The 24228-nt window shown below is 41.3% G+C and overlaps 1 protein-coding gene and 1 long non-coding RNA gene across 2 annotated transcripts; both read left to right on the top strand.

Annotated features, from left to right (window-relative positions):
• Positions 1 to 2488: 2488 nt before the first annotated feature.
• LOC134450131 (zinc finger protein 501-like) lies at positions 2489 to 16868 on the top strand. The gene is made up of 2 exons (XM_063199998.1): positions 2489 to 2998; positions 15080 to 16868. The coding sequence occupies exons 1-2, from the start codon at positions 2635 to 2637 to the stop codon at positions 16174 to 16176; spliced, it is 1461 nt and encodes a 486-aa protein (XP_063056068.1). The 5' UTR covers positions 2489 to 2634; the 3' UTR covers positions 16177 to 16868.
• Positions 8268 to 10246, top strand: LOC134450143 (uncharacterized). The gene is made up of 6 exons (XR_010035020.1): positions 8268 to 8475; positions 9309 to 9372; positions 9484 to 9626; positions 9783 to 9932; positions 10033 to 10094; positions 10204 to 10246. It is a non-coding gene; the product is annotated as an uncharacterized LOC134450143 (long non-coding RNA).
• Positions 16869 to 24228: the final 7360 nt, after the last annotated feature.

The following is a 24228-nucleotide window of genomic DNA, read 5'->3' as shown; positions in this document are numbered from 1 at the left end:
GAAAGCTGGAGGCAAGGCCAGCTGCCAAAGGCATGGAAACATGCGGTTGTTGTTCCGGTGTTGAAACCCGGGAAGGATCCTAGCTCCCCTTCCTCATATAGGCCCATAGCCCTTACCTCTGTGATATGTAAGCTAATGGAACGAATGGTGACGGACAGATTGGTCCATTTTTTAGAATCTAAAGGAGCACTGGTAGACTACCAGAGCGGGTTCAGGAAGGGAAGGAGTACCATGGACAATGTAGTTGCCCTTGACTATGAAATCAGGAGAGCGTTTGCTAATAAGGAGTCCCTTGTTGCTGTATTTTTAGATATTGAGAAGGCCTATGATATGATGTGGAGAGATGGCCTCCTCCTAAAACTCTCAAGCCATGGTGTTAGCGGACGTATTCTTGAATGGATAAGGAATTTCTTGGAAGGTCGCACTATTCAAGTTAAAGTAGGGCAAGCCTTCTCAGATGAAGCATACATAGAGAACGGCACTCCGCAAGGCAGTGTAATTAGCCCAATTCTCTTTAACGTCATGATCAATGATATATTTTTAGAGCTATCCCCTGGGACTGGGAGATCCCTGTACGCAGATGATGGGGCCCTATGGGTCAAGGGCAGGAATATCCCTTTTATTTCGAATAAATTAAATCATGAACTGAAAATTGGTCTAGGAAATGGGGATTTAAGATATCTGTGGCCAAATCTAAATTTGTGGTGTTTAGTCGCAGAAGGAAATGTGATGTATCTTTGTCCCTTTATGGGTCCCCCATAGAGAAGGTCGAATGTTTCAAATACCTAGGTATGTGGTTCGATAGCAAGCTTAATTGGAACAAACATATTTCTAGTATAATTGCTAAAACTGGCAAGGTGATAAATGTCTTGAGATGTTTGACTGGGTTCTCTTGGGGGGCGGATAAGGGCACCTTGTTAACCATATATCAAGCTATGATCAGGTCCATCTTTGATTATGGGTGTCAGGCGTATGGTGCAGCTGCAACTTCCTGTTTAAAAAAGCTTGATATCATACAGTCAAAGGCCCTTAGGGTCTGCTGTGGTGCGTTCTCCTCCACATCAATCCCTGCCCTACTGGTCGAAACGGGAGAGAAGCCTTTAAAATTAAGAAGGACTCAACTTGCGTTACACTACTGGAATAGACTTAGGGAAAAAGTATGCCCTACTAGTCATATCCTTATGGACTGTTATGAGTTTGGCCCTCAGCAGGCACATAATCAGCCGTTCGTAAAACAGTGTATGGAGCATGCCAAGGACTTTAATTTAGTTGACTTGGACCCAGTCCAGAGCTCTCATTGGGGACCAGTCCCTTCCTGGCTCCTCCCCTCTGTACAAGTCGATCTTGGGTTGCATGAGTTCAAACATGACGAAGAGGTAGAATTCTCTAGTGATTCTGTTGTGGAGTACATCCAGCTTAACTGGAACTCCTATCTACACATTTTCACTGATGGATCCAAAGACCCGGGTTCTGGTAGAGCTAGTTGCGCTTTCTGTATCCCATTGATTAATTATAAAAAAGGATTCAGAATAAGTGATGATATGTCTGTATTTACTGCAGAGGCTATGGGCATTTTAAAAGCCCTGCAATGGGTAGCAGAGGACCAATCTAAAAATGTATTAATCTGCTCTGACTCCCTATCAGTTCTTCACTGCCTTAAAGTTCTCTCCTCTAATGCTCGTCCTGATTTAATCTCTGATATTCTCCTTCTGCTGTATGACCTGTACAAGAGAGGCTGCTACATTTCATTCCTGTGGGTTCCAGCTCACATGGGGGTCGAGGGAAACGAGCTTGTTGACCACTGCGCCAAAGAAAGCCTAGAGAGCAATGAGGTTTCCTTGCTAGTCAGGCCTGGCCGAACCGAATTAAGGAGTAGACTGATGGAAAAAGTGTTCCAGTCATGGCAGCTCCAGTGGGACAGAGAAGTAAAGGGGAGACATTTGTATGCAATTCAGCCGTCTATAAGTACCCACTGTACAGTATCTGGAGTTAGGTCTCAGCAGGTAGTGTTAACACGTCTCAGATTAGGGCATTGTGCCCTGAATTCTAATTTACACTTGATTCATAAACATCAAGATGGGCTGTGTGACGTGTGTAGAGTACCTGAGACAGTTTCCCATGTCTTAATACTGTGTGTAAAGTATCGACAATTTAGGCGTGTGCTTTTCAGTGATCTCTCCGATCTTGGTGTTGCCACTGTTTCTATCCCCGTCCTGTTACAACTGAAGGACTGTAAAGTTACCACCAGTCTTCTCAAGTTTTTAAAATCCTCTGGCCTCTATGCCAGAATATGAGGCCGATATACTGTAGTGAGCTCTATTATCCCGTAGGTGGCGGCAATACGCCTGTAGGCGTCCAGTCCGCCATTAAAATCCCATAAGAAGAAGAAGAAGAAGAAGCTCGATTCCACAGAGTGGAGTCTACTGGGCCATGATAGGCACCACAGGTAGTCAATTGGCCATTTCTTGCTGCTGGTAGGAGCTGTGAAACTAATGTTGAGGAATCCCACATTGGCTTTCTTGCTACATTACAGTGAAGTTGACCACATTGTAACTTTAACTTTAACTTAATATACAGCTGACAAGTGACCTAAAAGTAACTGTGGTCTGGCTTTAAGCCAAGAACAGAACTGAAATGTCGTCAGAAACTGCGGCATCTGTGAAAGAGGAGACAAAAGAAGAGGATTTTGATGACTTCTTATACTCTTACATACATGCCAAACAAACAGTGGATGTGAAGCCTGAACTGCAACAAGACTTCAAAATGGAAGTGGACGAGTCGCCTATCATTTCTTGCCAAGATTTTGTAAACACCACAAAGGATATGAAGGAAGAAGGGAAGGAAGAGGAATATGATTTTGTAAACACCACCGGGGCAATAAAGGAAGAACTGAAAAAAGAGGAAGAGGATTTTGTAAACATCAGCAAGGACATCAAGGAAGAACAGCAAGAAGAAGAAGATGCTGGGCAGTGCAGTAAAGCTGGATCTTCTGAAAAATGTAAGTAACATTGAACATTTATTCAATCATTGTTTAGCCAGAAAATGTCCAGTTGAGTAACAGTGATTCTTATTCCAGGAAGCCCTGGCCAAGAGGCAGCACGTTGAAAGTAAAAGCACAGTGGAGTTTGGAGCAAGCTGGTCCACTTCAAAGGAGACTGGGCCAAGGACGACTGGAGCACACAGGATACGTTTTTCTGATTTTATTGTGGTGCGAGCATGACTAACGTTTCGACGCAGTGCGTCTTCATCAGAGTCAAACCATACTGGTGTTACTGCATAGAATATAAAGACATTCTAACCACCTTCTTTGCCAGCATTGGTTTGTTAGTCATGCTCGCACCACAATACAATCAGAAAAGCGTATCCTGTGTGCTCCAGTCGTCCTTGGCACAGTCTCCTTTGAAGTGGACCAGCTTGCTCCAAACTGAATACAGTCCCAGACTGTGAGCACCAATAAGTTAGCATGGTTAGAGTAGAGATCAGCAAAGAAAAAATATAGGTAATAAAATAACTTTTAATTTCCCTGTGTAAACGTGAGGTATTGGGATGACACAACAGAAACTCTAATAGGAAGATACAGGCCTGAAAATCACCATGGGCCCTAACACTCAGACTTTTAATGATGGAATAGGAGGGACTCGAAAACAGCTTTTGGACAAAATGACCTTACGGTACCCTCTACTTCAAATTAACCATGTGGGCACTTGATGACTGGAATTCCCTTTTAACCCCATGTACAGTAGCACTGTATCAAACATTCAAGCTTGGAAAAACAAAGTTCTTCATATTAATCTTGGCCTTCAAAGTATATGGTTTTGTCTATGTCTTATCACAGTGTCTGTTTTGTCTGCTGCCATCTGCTGGTCAAAAAACGCAACAACGGTGTAATGTAAGAAAACAAAAGGGGCTAGAAAATTTTGCCCATAATTTACCAATAAAGTAGCCTAGAAATCTAGACGCCCCTAGGGGTTAAGCTTGCTAGGCTACCAATAAAGCACTTTAATTCTACATTATATTGCTATATATTAATTATGATTTTAACGAGCATTATACAGAATGCTCAATCATGATTACATTTCTACCAGGACACTCCCATGTCTGGTAGAAATGTAGTGCAGGGTGAGGCCATCTTGGGACTGGCATCATGATTGAGCATTAAGCAGTCACACTTTGGAAATTATTTAAACTATAAATATTCATCATGCTTGTTAAAATCGTAATTAGTATATAGCAATATACTGCATAATAATTACAGTACTTTATTGGCAAATTATGGGCAAGATTTTCCAGCCCCTTTTGTTTTCTTACATTATGCTGAGAAAAACATATACTTTGAAGGACAAGATTAATATGTAGAGCTTGAATGTTTGATACAGTGCTACTGTACATGGGGTTAAAAGTGCATTCCAGTCATCAAGTGCCCACGTGTTTAATTTGAGACCTGAAGTAGAGGGTACCGTAAGGTCATTTTGTCCCAAAGCTGTTTTTGAGTCCCTCCTATTTTATCTTTTAAAGTCTGAGCGCCCTACATTTTTTTAAATACACTGTAGGCCTACAGTTCCCAAATATGATGGAACCAGCAGTGTAGTCTACTTTTTTGAAGTGGGTATACTGTATATTTGAGCATTTTTGAAGTGGGTATAGGGTCATTTCACGTGAAATCAGACGCTTTGGGACCCGACCGATCCGGATTTCAATCATACTTGGTGTGCCTTTTTAGTAGCAAGGTAGCACCCCAGAACTGCATTGGTTTGAATCTGATACTAATATTAAGGGAGAAACAGACTAGGAAAGGTTCACATTTTAGGGTAGGACACTATACATTCAGCCTTGAATATATCAGTCAGTGTTAGTCACAAAAAGATGCCTGTGGTATTGTTTGAAAGCTCTTTTCTGGCTCTACATATTACACAATCAGCTTGGATTACAACAACTCTCAGAATATGAATTATGATAAATTGAAAAATTAAAAATTGAATATCTAAAAAAACTATATTTTAAAATGGCCAGTTCCTTGTCCAAACGTAGCCGGCAATGTCATTAGCAACACCTCAAATGCTGGTGTTCGGTTCTTTATTCATTTCAGAGAGAATTTGACTCACAAATATGGCATCATACAGACCACTTACTAATAATATGGTAATACCATAGTAGCATCACATGACAAAACAAAAACAAAACAAAAATGGTCAGTTTCCATGGTCCCAGGTTTCAGAAACTAAGGCAGATGTCCATTTATACACACCAAATGATGATATGTGAATGTTTGAACATTCCTTCTCTGTGTACCTGTGTCATCTTCCCTTTACCGTACTTTAAAGAGATAATCAATGGCTACACTCTCATTTTGTACTCTACCATTTGAAGCAGCAGCTGTGTCTTTTGTAGATAATGTATAAGTACGTCCCGTTGCAGTTACAGGTGCCACTACCAGAAAGCACATCCTGATGATCCATGACAAGTCTATCTGGTCTGAGGGGAAAAGTGAAGGATGGAGATGGTCCCATGAGGATGCAGGAAGTTCAGTTTCACCTCTCCAGTGCTCAGCATACATTCCTCAACACATGCTAGCCACCAGTTTGCCATCATATACGAGCTACAACATACCCTTTGATGCTTGAAAAATGTAACACATTCCTTTACTGAGCTCACTCTTTCAACTCCTTCTCTGAATGGCGGAAAATGGCCTAATGTCCATTGACAATGGGCAGAAGCTGTGTAGTTTTTGAGTACCTGGAATAGTTTCTTGCAGATTCAAACCTCTTCAACAGGTTCTCAGCTTCATGATGGTGCATCTCTCTCAAGAACATCCATTGCCAGTTTGCCACAACAGAGATGTACCATCATGAAGCTGAGAACCTGTTGAAAAGGTTGGAATCTGCAAGAGCTATTCCAGGTACTCAAAAACTACACAGCTTCTGCCCATTGTCAATGGACACAGTGGAAGTTAGGCCATTTTCAGCATTCAGAGAAGGCAGAGTTGAAAGAGTGAGCTCAGTAAAGGAATGTGTTACATTTTCAAGCATCAAAGGGTATGTTGTAGCTGTATATGATGGCAACTGGTGGCTAGCATGTGTTGAGGAATGTATGCCGAGCACTGGAGAGGTGAAACTGAACTTCCTGCATCCTCATGGACCATCTCCATCCTTCACTTTCCCTTCAGACCAGATAGACTTGTCATGGATCATCAGGATGTGCTTCTGGTAGTGGAACCTGTAACTGCAACGGGACGTACTTATAGGCCTACATTATCTACAAAAGACACAGCTGCTGCTTCAAATGCACTAGTAGAGTACAAAATGAGAGTGTAGCCATTGATTATCTCTTTAAAGTATGGTAAAGGGAAGATGACACAGGTACACAGAGAAGGAATGTTCAAACATTCACATATCATCATTTGGTGTGTATAAATGGACATCTGCCTTAGTTTCTGAAACCTGGGACCATGGAAACTGACCATTTTTGTTTTGTTTTTGTTTTGTCATGTGATGCTACTATGGTATTACCATATTATTAGTAAGTGGTCTGTATGATGCCATATTTGTGAGTCAAATTCTCTCTGAATTGAATAAAGAACCGAACACCAGCATTTGAGGTGTTGCTAATGACATTGCCGGCTACGTTTGGACAAGGAACTGGCCATTTTAAAATATAGTTTTTTAGATATTCAATTTTTAATTTTTCAATTTATCATAATTCATATTCTGAGAGTTGTTGTATTCCAAGCTGATTGTGTAATATGTAGAGCCAGAAAAGAGCTCTCAAATAACACCACAGGCATCTTTTTGTGACTAACACTGACTGATATATTCAAGGCTGAATGTATAGTGTCCTACCCTCACATGTGAACCTTTCCTAGTCTGTTTCTCCCTTACTATTAGTGTCAGATTCAAACCAATGCAGTTCTGGGGTGCTACCTTGCTACTAAAAAGGCACACCAAGTATGATTGAAATCCGGGTCGGTCGGGTCCCAAAGTGTCTGATTTCACGTGAAATGACCCTATACTGTATATATTTGTGCTATTCAAAACAATGGATCAATCATTTTAAGTGGGTATACTGAAATCCCTGAAATTTAGAAGTGGGTTTCAGTGTTAATTTCGTCAACCATGACTATGACTAGAATATTTCGTCAAAGCCTTTTTTTGATTTTCGTCATTTAGACTAAGACTAAAGGTCAGATTAGACTTCTGCAACTGCGCTCGTCAAAACTCGCGTGGGAGTGGCCACGAACCAACATTGTATTCATGCATCTGCGAGTTCTGCGAGGTCCGAGGTCTCGTCGCGAGCCACATTCGAAATTGCGCGATTAGGATACTTTCACTACATTGTAAGCACTGCGGTCATTATTAAGCAATGTTGCTTTCTATGCCGGTTAGCTAGGTATTTTCACACAAATTGCAAAGACAATGCACTGGTATCATTATTTGACATACCCAGTCTGTTTTCACGAGCAGAAAATGCAAGCATGTAAAGACAGTTGATTCTGCCGATGTGTGTTTACATTCGGTGGAGGAACAGTAGTAAAACCGCTGGCATTGTGCCACGAGTGTTCAACTGATGTTTGTTACTTAGCTTGTAGCTTCGTGTATTTACACACATTTACACACAAGGCATTAATAAAGTTTTTAACAGAATACAGATCTGCTCTCGCAAACTACTGGCATTGCGCTGCCACAAGAACAGAGCAAGGAAGTAGCGAGACGACCAATCATAGTGCCTTTTTGTCTGCGTACTCCGCGTCCGTCCGACGGATAGTTAGATTTTTTTCGAGGCGCTCGACGACGGGCGCAGAGCCCCTGAGAGGGGGGCGTGGACTCGCATAGACAGAAAACGGACGGACGCAGATTCTATGCGTCCGAAGCATAAATCTAGCTTAAGACTAAATTGGGAAGGCAATGACTAAAATATGACTAAAACTAAAATTGATTTTCGTCATTGTGACTAAGACTAAGACAAAAAAACTGACTAAATTAACACTGGTGTTAAGTATACTCTTACAAAAAAGGGTTCTTTTAGGTTCTATATAGCACCATAGGGGTTCAATCTGGGGTAATGGAACCTTTTTCTGATAAAAAGGTGCTATATCACGCTCGTGAAGAATTATTTGATTTCCAACGAACCTTTTCCACGGCAACAACCTTTCAGGGTAAGTGGCAACACAATTAATAAATATTCTCTCTTGTCATAATATTGCGCAAATAATGGTGTGTTTCTCTTTAACAACGTGAAGGGATGTCTCTGAACTTCAAGTGTGTGTTTGACTGTTTGATTGGTTGTGAATGATGAAGGGGCGTTAACTTTTTAGCCACACAGTTGTTTTGCTAATGTGTTATCCATTAGCTATTCGCAGGCATATTTGGCTTTGAGCTTGTAACGTAGCATAAACCATTAGTTGATTTCACAAAGATAACAAACGTCAACATTACGGACTTAACGGCGGATGATGATCTATTTTGGTTGTGTGTAGGCAAGGTGGGTTTTCCCCCCGACAAGCAGTCGTGCCGACAATTCTTGTCGGTGGTTGTCACTTAGCAATAGAGGGGCACTCTGTCTCAACAAATAAGATAAACGCCATTAATGTGCGAATACAACAGTAAATAGCCTACATAAAACCCACACGCTTTGTTTCAGATATGCGCTGTTTACGTTTCATAACCCAAACGAATGCTATTCTAGCTAAGCAGGCGTCTCAAGCAAGTTGATCTCTCGGCCAAATGTGTGCGCTTTGGCGTAGCAAAATGAATGCGTGTTTTGGGAAAGTAGGCTACTCTCTACGTCTACACAATCTGGCTGATCACTCGTTCCGTTCGCTGTGTCTCCCCCCTGTATAAAAGTATGGGTAGGCCTATAACACGACGGTTTCATCAACAGACCGTTTCATGCCTGCTCCCGAAATAAACGCAGTTTTGACCCGAGTCAGATAAAGTTTCAAAGGCGAGCCGTGGCTCCGATTAGGCTAGGTGACGACTCATATCAGTCATATCAGCCCAGGGCATACAAATAGGCTGTACATATTGTCTAGAAAGGATGTGCATTGGGCCTATTTATTAGTCTGATGTGCAAACTAAAAATAAGCCTAATAAAAGTGTTATTGTCAAATAGGCTAGTGTTGCTTGTCCTCTGCATTCACAGCCCATTTTGGGGATATTAGGCCTACCTAATATGTGTGATTTGTTCTTTCTTTTTTGTAGATGACTTAGCACTGGAGTGTTGATGATGTCCTGTCAGCTTGCTAGTCAGTGTGGTCACTGTTTTGTTTATTACTAAGTTCAGAAATGAAACAATTTTCCTATGACCAATTTCAGAGGGCGAAGAGACACGGCAGATGCAGTCCAGACATGTTGGGGGAGCTTGGATACAACACAAGAGGTACAACAATATGAAGGATTTAAACATGGTTCATTGTTCACATTATTCATCTATTATATGACACATTATTCACATTGGCTATTTTCTGTATGTCATGTTTTTATATTGTAGTGGAACTTGAGGGGAGGATGACCTGATGACCCGAGTTTCCAATAACATGCCATAAATAATGAGCTGCGCCGGCGACAGCCAGATCTTCCACATATCATGGACAGGATGAAGCGTACTCAAAGGCTGAATGGCCAAGCAAACAGGTGAAGTGATGTTCCCCTTTTCTCAGATGCCTGAGCTGTTGAGAAGCTATTTGTAGCCCTGGTAAAAGACAGACATTCTTATCAAACTGACAACTAACCACCCCCTCCTCCAATTGTCCTTGTTTTTGGGTGTGCTTGTTGCATTTTTTTCTCTAGATGCGTTATGAAATGAGGCTGAGGTTGGAGATATGGAGATAAACATCCACAATGCCCTGACAACATTGGCACCAAATATCATCACGGCGGCTCTGCTGGGGAGCCACAAGGGACAATTCACCACCTTGATGACTGAGGCCAAAGCAGACGGTATGGGCAGCTCCAGTTGTTGTTGTTTTTTTCTTTTCCAGACTCACACCCTCAATTACCTCAATGGATTTAAAAAACAATGTTTATTTTGTCATTTTAGATCATCTGAAGAGTGCTGCGGTCCTCATCGTACCAGAGCAGAGGTTTTGCTGCTTGGATGAGGTATGTACTCTGTAATTGTACTTCTGTAATTGTAATGTGCATCTTCCTTTTGTTATGGCATTCAGATTTCTATCAGGATGTTACTTATACTTATTTTTAATTTATACAGGAGCCATCCAGCCCATCTCCAGTAATGGTGTCACACAACGCTGTAAGTCCCCTGCTGTGTACTACCCAACGCACCCACCGCGACTGGGGAGATGGACGTCCTTCATGCCCTCTAAAGCCTTATTGAAATCTAATTTATTTTTGATGTGGAATATCCCAAAAAAATCGCCACACGTCAACTTTTTTATTATTTTTTTTTTTAATTCAAAATATGATATGTTTGAACTTTGAACTATCTTCCGAAATGTTTGTTAGCCACTTTGGCTTTCCTTCATTTGTTTACTAATTTTTAATACAGTTTCTCTGAATAGCATTCAGCTCCTGTGTGCGACTCCTTCTTCTCCACCTTTTACTTGAATTTTATAATGCTTGAACTTTAGAGTGTATTTCACATTCAGTCCAATCACACATAGGCCTGCCTGTAAGTCCATACACATATCTGTGCTCGAATTTTAAAATGCTTGATCTTTAGAATGGATTTCACATTTAGTCCAGTCACATATAGGACTAGTAGGCTACATAAGCATGTCTGTATTTAATAATAATAATAATAATAATAATAATAATAATAATAATAATAATAAAAGGTACAATAATAATAATGAAGGTGCCTTTTAGCACCCTTTTTTGAAATCATAAAGAACCATTTAAGGTTCTTTTAATCGAACCCTCTGAAATGGTTCTATATAGACCCCTTAAAAGGTGCCATATACGTACCAAGCTATAGAACCCAAAAAGGTTCAATTTAGAACCTTTTGTTTTAAGAGTGTACAATAGAGAAAAAGAGAAGCAGTGTGTGAAGAAGTTTCATTCTGCACAGTGTGATACATGTTAAAAAGAGAAGCAGTGCGCGGAGAAGATTTATTCTGTCCAGTCAATGATATATGTTAAAAAGAGAAGCAGTGTGTGGAGAAGTTCTATTATGTACAGTGTTGACTAAAATGACTAAAATGACTAAAAATTGACTAAGGATTAAACTGATTTTCGTCATTTAGACAAAGACTAAGACTAAATTGGGAAGGCAATGACTAAAATATGACTAAGACTAAAATTGATTTTCGTCATTGTGACTAAGACTACGACTAAATCAAAAAAAGCTGACAAAATTAACACTGGTGGGTATACTCCGTATAACCGCGTTCTACGTAGACTACACCACTGGATGGAACATAAATGATAACTCCCAAAGCATACATAGTTTCCAAGATCTGGAACCCCAAAATGGCAAGACTCTTCAACACGTGTTTCACAAATTCAGTTTTAAAGGCTTAATATAGCCAAAAACAATCAAGGCATGCCATTTGTTAGTACATCATCTGGTAGACAGGGTCATATTGAGGGGCCATGGTGATTTTTAGGCCTGTATCTTCCTTCAAACTAAAACCAGAGGTGTCAAAATCTGCTTGTAAATTTTGTATGCAATTCACAGGCTTGAAAAGTGGGCATGGCGCCCCAACTTTGGAGGGCTTCATCTCCGCAGCCGTTGGACGTAGGGTGCTAATACTTGGTATTATCACCTGTATGTGAGATATTGGGTAAATCGGAGAGGGTCATGTGGGGAGATTCTAGGGAATCATGTGACATGACATGACATGGAATGACCCAAACAACATTGACAAACTAACAAACAAATTCTCCAGGCAGAATAAGTAATAAGCTAGCTAGCCTGCGCGAGAGTGCATTCCAATATGCAGACTTGCATCCTAAACTTGTGATTGTGGCCTCGTACCAGCAAGTAATATCTTGTGATGACATCACTGACAACAGCATTGTATTTCAATATCTCACAAAAGCTCAATTGTAAAGTCATTTTCTCATTCGCAAACTGGATGGTAAATGAAAAACAGTTCCCCAAAAGTTGTTGTGGCTAGGCTGATAGCAGGGAAACTTTATTGTTTTCTGCACGGAGGCGAGGTGAGGTCAGAAGCACAAGTGGAGGATGGGAGTCTGCGTATTGGAATGCAGACAGACAGACAGACAGACAGACAGACAGACAGACAGACAGACAGACAGATAGATAGTCAGTCAGTCGTGGAGGAGTATTCCACTATTTCGTGGCTAAATACTGTTAAAATCATTGCCCTGGCTTCAGTATGGAGGTACAGTTGTGCTCATATGTTTACATACCCCAGCAGAATAAACGCTTTCTTCGCGATTTCTCACAAAATATGAAGGATTACACAAAACCTTTTTTTTCACTCATTGCTAGTGACTAGCTTAAGATATTTATTAGCAATATTCTGTGTTTAAAAAATACTGGGTACTGGATACTGAGGTTCCAGCAAGACACCCAAAGATATTATAGGAAACAACCATTCTGCTAGGAAGAATGTGCTGTTTTGGCATCTGAGAACATTAAGAGTCTTATCCACAACTACCACAAACAATTTAGAGCGGTCCCTGATGTTAAACAGGGCCATATTCAGCATCAGAAACTAGGGTATGTAAACTTTTGAACGGGGTCATTTGGGTAGTTTGGGTTGTGATCATGCTTTTGAAAGAGTAAACACAGAATATTGCTAATAAATATCTTAAGCTAGTCACTAGCGATGAGTGAAAAAAAAGGTTTTGTGTAATCCTTCATATTTTGTGAGAAATCGCGAAGAAAGCGTTTATTCTGCTGGGGTATGTAAACATATGAGCACAACTGTAAATGGTCTTATTTATCAATTTAAGCGCTGTTCGGTTTTTGATTCCCTCTGGCAGTATGTAGCTAGCGGGAGTCAATGCAACAGTGTAGCACAACCCCCACATGATTTCAGAAACATTTCTTAATCCTAATTGACTTGCAATGGACATTTGTTTGTACAAAGTCCACATTGCAAAAAAATGACTGAATCACCGCCTCGGCAGATGGGACTGTTGGGACTAATTTTTTTTTACATACCTAATTAAACTTTTAACAGTGTTTAGCCCCCAAAACAGTGACATGTACTCCTTTAATATGTGAGGGGACAGTACTTCATCTTTCCCTTTTAGTTTTGCCCAGGCATTTTAAACCTGCGACCAGAAGGGAGAGGCTGGAACATAGAGGTAGAAAATAACACTAGAGAGGACACAGCAATTTGCTACTGCACTGGGAAATGGCAGATGGAGCTTCCCAACTTCCGTAGGTAGTGTAGGTACCGTCAGGCAATGCAAGTCAATGGAGAACCCGCCCACCCCTGTCAAAAAATTGACTAAAACTGTGTGAATATGAAGTAACACATTAATCAAAGACCAGATTTGAAATGTCACGTTAAATATCTACTTAAATCATATGAGTCGATAAAATACATTAAAAAAATCAAATAATATATTTTATGAACATAATTAGCAACACACTTCAACACTTGTACTTGTATAGTGCGTTGATGGACATTTTCACATGATTAAGCCATTTTTGACCGAGGTGAGCCTCGTTCTCTGATCTACCTACAGATATTAAGTGCATTCGATTTCGCATCAACGCATGCATGCGCATGAAGACAGCAATGCACCCTGGATCAAAATGCTGCATGACGGTTAGATTTCCTGTCAAACTTCGAAATTTCGTCGACGTTGCGTTGACAAGGTGACATGTCACATGGTGTCAAATTATCGCGGGATGCATGCGACTGCAGTCAGATCTTGCAACCTCTGCAGTTGCTTATCCCCTTCAACGCTCGTCGGCGGACTGCCTCCGAGGTCACGCGCCCATGAACTGGTTGGTCAACAACTCACTCACGTGTGTATATGGGTCTTGTCTCACACCTCTACACAAGTTTGCGCAGGTCCCCACTTCAGCTCCTCCTCATTGCCTGTCCCCCCACTCCTCACACGTGGTGTGTTAGTAGAGCAAACTGGTGCGAGCTCATCGTCTCGTTCATATTTGTGGCCGACTTTAGATGCGCTGTATTTAATAACACCCACATCGTGACAACAAGTTCTCGCTCACGTGCTTCCGTCAACGTTGGTCGACAGCAACAAAGTCGTACGGGGCTAATGGCCGCTACAGATTGCCGTAAAAAAGGGGCAGGGTCACCTCTAGTGTTATTGTCTACCTCTATGGGCTGGAATTGACTATGTAGTAGGTGGGGTTTAGATTTTAAGATGGACTCTGCTTGTCTCTGTAACTTAGCCTGGTTCTCACCAGACCTCCGTGTGTTTGTGTAGCTCCGAAACCCAAACCAGGTTACAATTGGCTACACTAAAAGAGATTATGGACTAAATAAAACATCTGTAAAACATGATGAGCAGCTTCTTGTCAATATGGAAATATGAGAGCTTCCTTTGGCAGTGTCAGTGGTGGTTTACCTTTTTATAGACAGAATCACAGCTTGCCACAAAATTAAGTTTTCTATTAATAATGGTCCCAAGGTATGTCAACACATCCCACTGCCTTTTATACTGATTTGTTGCTTATCATTGGTCTTCTGCATTTTTGTTTGTTTGGACTCCAGAACCATATTGTATTTTTGAGTCTGTAATGATCTGATAAACACAGCAAGCATGAAAGAAAAACATCCCATCCTTCTCTGTGAGTTACTCAAATAACTTGCCACATGCCTCATGAGGTCACAGGCCCCTGTGCAAACCTATCTGCTGAACCTGCTATAGGGCTCATTTTTGATGGAGCAGTGATGCTTTTGCTATGCAGCGACGTGTGCATGCACACTGCATAGCAAAAGCATCACTACTTCGTCACGCATGACTCCATAGTTACATCCATAAGAGCGTTATTATGCGTACCTGTCTTGGGACAACGGATGGAACTTAGCAACTATGCTAACTCAGGCATATTTGTATTGGTGCTTTTTAGCTGATGTGTTAATTAATGTGTATTGTCCTAGTCCAATAAATGATTGATTGATTGAATCTTTGCCATATTATCTTAAATGCATATTTTTATGTTGTAGGTGATGTTGACCGGATCCAGTCTAATGGAAGAGAAAATACAGATGAAAACATTCATCAAATACACAGCTTTCAGTTACCTGACTGTGAAAAGAGCTTTCCTAGGATGGCAACTCTCAAGAGTCATCAGACGATCCACTCTGGGGAAAAGCCATTTCAGTGCTCTGACTCTGGAAAGAGTATTCGTCTAAAGGGCAGTCTGAAGTCACACCAGATGATTCATTCAGGGGAAAATCCAAATCCATACCAGTGCTCTGACTGTGAAAAGAGCTTTCCTAACAGGTATAAGCTCAAGAAACACCAGATGGTTCATTCAGGTGAAAGGCCATATCAATGCTCTGACTGTGGAAAGGGTTTTAGACAGATGTTCCGCCTCAGGGAACACCAGATGGTCCATACAGGGGCAAAACCTTTTCAGTGCTCTGACTGTGAAAAGAGCTTTACTACCAGGGCTGCTCTCAAGAAACACCAGGTGGTTCATTCAGGGGAAAGGCCATTTCACTGTTCTGATTGTGGAATGAGTTTTAGTCAAAAGCACACTCTGAAGTTACACCAGGTGGTTCATTCAGGGGAAAGGCCATTTCACTGTGCTGATTGTGGACGACGATTTAAACGAATGGTCAATCTCAAAACACACCAGATGATTCATTCAGGGGAAAAGCCTTTTCTGTGCTCTGATTGTGGAAAGGGTTTTAGTCAAAAGCAGACTCTGAAGTTACACCAGATGGTTCATTCAGGGGAAAGGCCATATCAGTGCTCTGATTGTGGAATGAGTTTTCGTAAAACGAGCAATCTCAAGTCACACCAGAGGGTTCATTCAGGGGAAAAGCCATTTCAGTGCTCTGTCTGTAAAAAATGCTTTGAACAGATGGTCAATCTCAAGTTACACCAGATGAGTCATTCAGGGGAAAAGCCATATCACTGCTCTGACTGTGAAAAGAGCTTTCGTTACAGCTCTACTCTCAAGAAACACCAGATTGTTCATTCAGGTGAAAGGCCTTTTACATGCCATCACTGTGGAAAGGGTTTTTCTCAAAAAAACAATCTTAAGACCCACCAAAAAAACAATTGCAGAGGCAAACACAGGGTAATGCAGTAGACCTAAATGAAGAATTTGTTGCAAAATGAGTTCTACCTTTTTTTCTGCTTTCACATTTTTCTAGGCGTATTTGAAGAGACTGGTCAGATGTGTGATTCCTGGCCATTCAAATATTTTGAGAACATGCTTTTAAACCTATATAAAATACATGTTGAAATGCAATGCCCAATACAAGAATGTCAATTTCTCAAAATATTCCAAAATGGATATAAGTCATTTTGCTACAAAACTCTTAAAATGTCAATGCAGTCCTGCATACAAAAAAACATTTATATTGACAAAGAACAAAAAACGGAAATTACTTTTACTGCTGTGTAAATGGTATGCCAGTGTTTTAAGTGTAGACATTACATTGCATCACATTTAGCTGACACTTTTATCCAGAGCAATTTACAAATATTACAGGTTATTGGCTACAGTTCTTGGGGTGATGTAGGGTTAGGTGCCTTGCTCACAGGCACTTCAACCATAGAGGGAGGAAGGGATTGCTAAGGGTGGGCATTGAACCCACAACCCTGTGATCAAAAGTTCAAGTTCATAACCATTACACCATGGCTACCCCGACTGAATGTAAATGAAATACATGAAACTCGTGAGAGTTCATACTTGGAAAATGTTGATATGCTGTACGAAGGCCCAAATGTTCCTTATGAAGCAAACTATAAAATAAAGAATGCAATGGTCTGGTTTAATCTTGTTTCATCTTTACAATCACACATTTCACAAGGGAGTCTTTTGAAGCATGGTATATTGGCGTGTATTGACTAAAGATTAGTCTCTCCAGGAATTAGCAGGCATTATTTCAAAGAGTCGTGATCTGAAATGTCAATGGTGCCTCAGGATTTCCAGGAAATTGTGACAAAGTTACGGTGCTTTTCACATTATTGTTGCAATTTTGTTGTGGACGGAAGTGAAAGTTGCGATTTTTATTGTGATTTAAAAAATATATATATTTTGAAGGAATATTTTGAATATTGACTTATTATTGAAAAAAAAATAGCCCACTTTCAAGGACGCTGGCACATGCCACTTCAAATACATATACATTGATTTTCAGTGGTCTTTTTTGGTAGTTTGAGGTAGGTAGAATTATAGGCCTAGGTCTAGTAGTAGTAGCCTAGTGGCATAATAACTTACAGGCTTTAGTATGTAGAAAACCCTCATAAGCATAAGAACAGAATAAAATGATGAAATGGTTTATTAACTGATGATTGCTGCGAGCACAGTGTTTGCACTTGCTGATGAAAGCAAAGTGCCGTGTGCTTACCAGTGGTCTCTTTCCTTCCTTACCCTGTATGGTGTAGCCTAGTTTTGTGGTTTGCAGAAGTTTCTCTATCCAACTGTGGTGTATCTCAACAGCCCTTGGGACATATTCCCCACCCAAGAACGCAGTATCTCGAAAATGGTAGAAAATGACATAAGACTGGAAATGGATTTATAATACCTCCTTTGTATGGTTTTAGAGAAACATGTGAAAGCTGCTCTAACTACCAAAAATTCTTTCAAAATCAGAACGCCGTAAACAATGTTACTGCGTTCTGTGGTTCTAAGACCAAACGTCTTACAAGCTAAAACTGTGTAAGTGATTATACTGCACTCTAAGTTTGAAAGACATTTGGTTTTGAGTTACTGCAGTAACTGCAAAATGTCACTGAAACTCTGCCGAAATACAGGTGTAATCCAAAATTGCAATGGTTATTTTCTCAGCTGTGATGAATTAGTGCAACATAATTTGGCCCATGGGGAAAATAATTGGAGACCGTTGATGCACTTTATATATTTTGCTGCAAATGATTATCTTCTCATGTCCATTTCACCTATGTATGACCAAGATCCTCTCTGCCCTCTTCACCACCTTCCTCCCCAACCCCCCATGGCTGTGGCCACCTGAGCACCATCAGAGGTGTGAATGGTGTCCATGCATGGAGGCATTCATTCCCATGATCCTTTGCTTGACTAGTTTACATTCCAAAGACTCTTGAGTGTCAGTGGTGAGTACCAGAGGCTATTAGGCCTTGATATAACACTTCAGTTGACTCTGATTGCTGAAAATTGCACTAGATTTACAATTGGCTTAACCCTATCCAGACCAGGCTTTTTTGGCATTCCTGCGACCGGGGGGGTTGGGCTCTTTTGACCCCCCCCTCATAACTTAGGAACCGAATGGTGACGGGCGTATGACCACCAAACTTGGAGGGGATGATCTTCAGCCAGAGATCTATGAATGACATCAGTTTGGTGTCATTATTGGATATTATTACGTCATTATGACGTCATTTCCTGATTTTATTGCCCAAAATGTCACCTTAATGTATTTTCCATCTAACTTGGGTAATGCATATCAATTTTGGTAATTACGTTCATCAGATCACTTCAAATGGTCAAACAATAGCCAAACCAGAAGTCAAATGCCTTCACAACCTCTCATAAACCTCTGAAATGCCTGTGCCCCAGTGGTGGTTTTAGGAAATCTGAGGCCCTGGGCCAAGGACAATTTGAATGGACGATTGTTGTGTTCTGACTGTCACCATGTTGAACCCTCCAATGCGGTAGCAACCCCCTCCCCACCCATTCCCTCCAATGGCTGCGGCCATTTTAGACCCTCACCCCACCCCAACACCTCTATGCACCTGCCCATCTGAGGACCATCAGAGGTGTGAATAGGTGAATTCGACATGTGTCAACGCATGCATGCGCATTTAGACAGCAATGCACCCTGGATGGAAAATGCTGCATGACGGTTAGATTTCCTGTCAAACTTCGAAATTTCTTCAACGTTGCGTTGACGAGGTGACATGGTGTTAAACTATCGCGGGATGAATGCGGCTGCAGTCAGATCTTGCAACCTCTGCAGTTGCTTATTCCCTTCAACGCTCGTCGGCGGACTGCCTCCGAGGTCACGCGCCCATGAACTGGTTGGTCAACAACTTACTCACGTGTGTATATGGGTCTTGTCTCACACCTCTACACAAGTTTGCGCAGGTCCCCACTTCAGCTCCTCCTTACTGCCTGTCCCCCCACTCCTCACACGTGGTGTGTTAGTAGAGCAAACTGGTGCGAGCTCATCGTCTCGTTCATATTTGTGGCCGACTGCAAATGCGCTGTATTTAATAACACCCACATCGTGACAACAAGTTCTCGCTGACGTGCCTTGCGCAACGTCGACGCTCGCAACAAAGTCGTATGCGCTTAATGGTAGCCATACACAGGGGGTGCGCTCCAATATGCGACCTTGCGTCCTCCACTTGTGCTTGTGGCCTCATACCAGGAAGTAATATGTCATGATGACATCACTGACAACAGCATTATATTTCAATATCTTGCAAGGGCTCAATTGTGAAGTAATTTTCTCATTTGCAAACTGGATGATGAATGTAGAATAATCCCTCAAAAAATGCTTTGCCTAGGCTGACAGTGGGGAAACTGTATTGCTTTCTCCACGGAGGAGGGGCCAGGAGGTGGGGCGAGGCCACAAGCACAAGTGGAGGACACAAGGACACATATTGGAATGCACCAGGGCTTAACTTCCCATGATGCTTTGCTCAACTCGATTCCACAGAGTCCGCAGAGTCTACTGGGTCATGATATAAGCACCACAGGTAGTCAATTGCCCATTTCTTACTGCTAGTAGGAGCTGTGAAACTAGTGTTGAGGAATCCCACATTGGCTTTCTTGCTACATTACAGTGAAGTTGACCACATTGTGACTTTAACTAAATATACAGCTGACAATTGACCTAAGAAGTATTTGTGGTCTTCAACGTCTGGCTATCAGCCAAGAACAGAACTGAAATGTCGTCAGAAACTGTAACATCTGTGAAAGAAGAGACAAAAGAAGAGGATTTTGATGACTTCTTATACTCTTACATACAACAAAAAGTGGATGCGAAGCCTGAACTGCAACAAGACTTCAAAACGGAAGTGGACGAGTCGCCTATCCTTTCTTGCCAAGGTTTTGTAAACAGCACAAAGGATATCAAGGAAGAAGGGAAGGAAGAGGATTATGATTTTGTAAACACCACCGGGGCAATAAAGGAAGAACTGAAAGAAGAGGAAGAGGACTTTGTAAACACCACCGGGGCAATAAAGGAAGAAGTGAAAGAAGAGGAAGAGGACTTTGTAAACACCACCAGGGCAATAAAGGAAGAAGTGAAAGAAGAGGAAGAGGATTTTGTAAACACCAGCAAGGATATCAAGGAAGAACAACAAGAAGAAAAAGATGCTGGGCAGCGCAGTAAAATTGGATCTTCTGAAAAATGTAAGTCAAAAATGAACATTCATTTAATCATTGTTTAAAGGTGCACAGCAGAATATTTTCAGTAGTTTATTTCCAGAATCCATGCTGCCCATTCACAAATGTTACCCTTTTCATGATCAAATTGTAAGTATTGATTATGACTGGGAAAATTGCATTTTCATACATGAAAAGGGAGATATTCTCCATTGTCCGCCATTTTGAATTTTCAGAAAGACATTTGAAGAGTTCAGATGCAAAACCCCCTAAGTGCCTTTTCAGAAAATAATCTTAATTCATTTTTATTTAATACAAAACTATCAAAATTGCATACTTTTTTATTTTATTTATGTAATATAACTATTTATATGTATTATCAAGTATATGAATGTAAACCAAACCAACAAAGGTGTTCTCTAAACATGTAGAAGTGCAGGTCTTCAGAAATGGAGTTAGGGGGTTTTGCATCTGAACTCTTCATTTTTAGCTGCAAGACTTTATTTTGACTGTACTTTGACTTTGGTTTTACTTTGATCATACTAATAAATTAAGTTTACGATTTAGAAAATATTCATGAAAATATTTGGCTGTAGATAGCACAGTTTAATAAATTTCGGGCACATGACGTCACACGTTGCGCAGCAGACATTTTGGAAGCGGGCCAGCCCATTGTTTACAGTGAGGACTTGCTTTCTTCTGCTAGTAGTTTGCTTTGTTTTACCGTTTCATTTGACCTCTGCTGATGTTATGGTCGCCCGTTGCTGTGTCGTAGGGTGTAGAAGCGCAAGCTGTGACGGGACGGGGAATAAAATCCCAAATGGATTATCTTTTTACCGTTTTCCAACTTGGAGGCGTCTCAATGGAGAACAAATGTCCTCCATAACAAAGAGTCGCCGGCTAGCATGGGTCGCTGCTGTAAGACGGTCAAATATAACTTTCCACTCAATCCCGGTGTGGAGGTGTCTCTGGTCTAATACCCACAGATGAACTCGGGGAGGCAAACTTTGTGAAAAAATTCCTGTGCCTTCCTCAGACAGAACTCCCAGAAGCTGACATCTGTCAGGATACAGGCAACGTCTTTCAGTGTCCACACCACAAAGTCACAGTAGGTTGCACCTGTCACGAACATCTGTGTCTGCACTTGTGTGTAGTACCTATAACCTTGTTTGAGCTGAACAATGCCATCAACTCTGTGGAGACAAAAGTCTTTGTCTGCGTCACAAGCCTCCTGGACAGTGCTGTGTTTGTGCTTAGCAGGGCATTTCACTTCCAGGCAGCCTTGTCCACAGCTGTCACAGCTAACTAGGCCATCAGGTGAGGCGCCTACCTGTGGGAACGCCGGGTTTATGCAGAAGCCAGACTGCTCGATTGTCAAGTTATCTTGGTGTAGTGCTTGTTGTTGAAGGTATTCAGTGCGTGCTGTGTCTGTGCTTTGGGTAGCACACATTCTTGACTGTGGACACAGCTGGCTTGTCGATGTTAGAGACCAGAACTGCATGCATGGTGGAGGCAGTCACTATCCCTTTACCATAGCAACTAGCTATCAATATGGCGGCGTACCCAGAATGGAAGCGCTGTGCCCGTCCGTTATAGCCTAGCAAGCTAAACCCCTACAGCTGAAAGCTGACAGGGGTCTAGAGTATAGCTGGGAAGCCGTGTGGGAGGGATAAACAAGCAAGAAAACAGGTCCGACAACTATGCGTCCATCCATGCCAGTGGTTCTCAACCTTTTTTGCCCATTTGACACATGAGGTCACAGGCCCCTGTGCGACCACAGCTGCTGAATCTGCTAGAGTCACATCCATTAATCTTTGCCATATTATATTAAAATGCATTTTTTTGTGTTGTAGGTGAAGTTGAACAGATCCCGTCTAATGAAAGAGGAAATACAGATGAAAACAGATTCACAAAAAGAAAAGATGATCAACAAATGCTCAGCTGTCAGTGCTCTTACTGTGAGAAGAGCTTTCCTAACATGGGAGCTCTCAAGAAGCATCAGATGATCCACTCGGGGGAAAAGCCATATCAGTGCCCTGACTGTGAAAAGAGTTTTAAACAAATGGCTTATCTCAAGGAACACCAGAATATCCATTCAGGGGGAAAGCCATATCAGTGCTCTGAGTGTGGAAAGATTTTTAGTCGAATGAGATATCTCAAACAACACCAGATGATTCATTCAGGGGAAAAGCCTTTTCAGTGCTCCATCTGTGAAAAGAGCTTTAGACACATGGTCCGTCTCAAGGAACACCAGATGAAACATTCAGGGGAAAAGCCTTTTCAGTGCTCTGACTGTGGAAAAAGTTTTAGTCAAATTAGCAGTCTCAAATCACACCAGATGGTTCATTCAAGGGAAAAGCCATTTCAGTGCACTGACTGTGGAAAGAGTTTTAAACGAAAATTCAATCTGAACGAACACCAGAGGGTTCATTTAGGGGGAAAGCCATTTCAGTGCTCTGACTGTGGACAACAATTTAGACGAATGGGCCATCTCAAGGAACACCAGAGGATTCATTCAGGGGAAAGGCCTTTTCAGTGCTCTTGCTGTGAAAAGAGTTTTCCTAAAAGGACTGCTCTCAATAGACACCAGATGGTTCATTCTGGGGAAAAGCCTTTTCAGTGTTCTGTCTGTGAACAGAGCTTTAGACAGATGGTCAGTCTCAAGAAACACCAGATGAAACATTCAGGGGAAAGGCCTTTTCAGTGCTCTGACTGTGAAAAGAGTTTTCCTTACAAGGGTGCTCTCAAGAAACACCAGATGGTTCATTCAGGGGAAAGGCCATTTAAGTGCTCGGACTGTGGACAGCAATTTAAACGAATGGCCACCCTCAAATCACACCAGATGCTTCATTCAGAGGAAAAGCCTTTTCAGTGCTCTGACTGTGGAAAGAGCTTTCGTCAGAGTTATGCTCTCAAAACACACTTAATGCTCCATGCAGGTGAACGGCCTTTTACATGTCTTCAGTGTAGGAAGAGTTTTTGTCGCGCAGACCATCTAAAGGCACACCAAAAAAAGGTTTGCAGAGACAAAAACATGGTAATGAAATTGGCCTAAATAGGGAGTTTTGTTGCAGTGCTGCATACAAAGACTGGCTATTGCCAAATTTGGTCTTTTCATGAATTTTTAGTAGTAAACTATTTTTTTGTATGGCCCAAGTACAGACATTTTTTCAGCTCAAAAAGTCCATTTCTGGAAATTCAAAATGGCGGACCATGGAGAAGATCCCCCTTTTCATGTATGAAAAGTGCTATTTTCCCAGTTATATTGAATACTTGGAATTTGATTGTGGTATTCATGAAAAGGGTAACAGGGAATGGGTAGCATGAATTCTGGACATTAACAACAACAAAAATCTTACACCGTGTACCTTTAATGCAGTGCTACACAAAGTGTAATTTAGTGTAATAAAGGGTTCTGTGAAAAAAAAAAACTGAAATAATTTTACTGCTGATGAAATGACACGCCCCGGTTTTAAATTACATTATACATTGCATTACATCATACTTAGCTGTTACTTTTATCTAAAGTGACTGACAGATTGTAAAAGGTATTGGTTACAGTCCCTAGAGCAATGTAGGGTTAGGTGCTTTGCACAAGGGCACTTCAGCCATGGAGGGAGGAAGGGATTGCTAAGGATGGGCTTTGAACCTTCAACCCTGTGATCTACAGTCCAAATGCATAACCATTACACACTTCCCCCAAGAAACCCCAGGCATTTCCCCCAAATATTTGCAATCTGAAATGCCCAAACTTTACCTGAAGATTTCCAGGAAATTTATTTTTGAAATGAAACTGGATAAATATTTTGAATATTGACTTAG

Source organism: Engraulis encrasicolus, chromosome 1, assembly GCF_034702125.1.
Source record: "Engraulis encrasicolus isolate BLACKSEA-1 chromosome 1, IST_EnEncr_1.0, whole genome shotgun sequence".
NCBI classification, from domain to species: Eukaryota; Metazoa; Chordata; class Actinopteri; order Clupeiformes; family Engraulidae; genus Engraulis; species Engraulis encrasicolus.
This window is presented reverse-complemented; position numbering and strand designations above follow the sequence as displayed.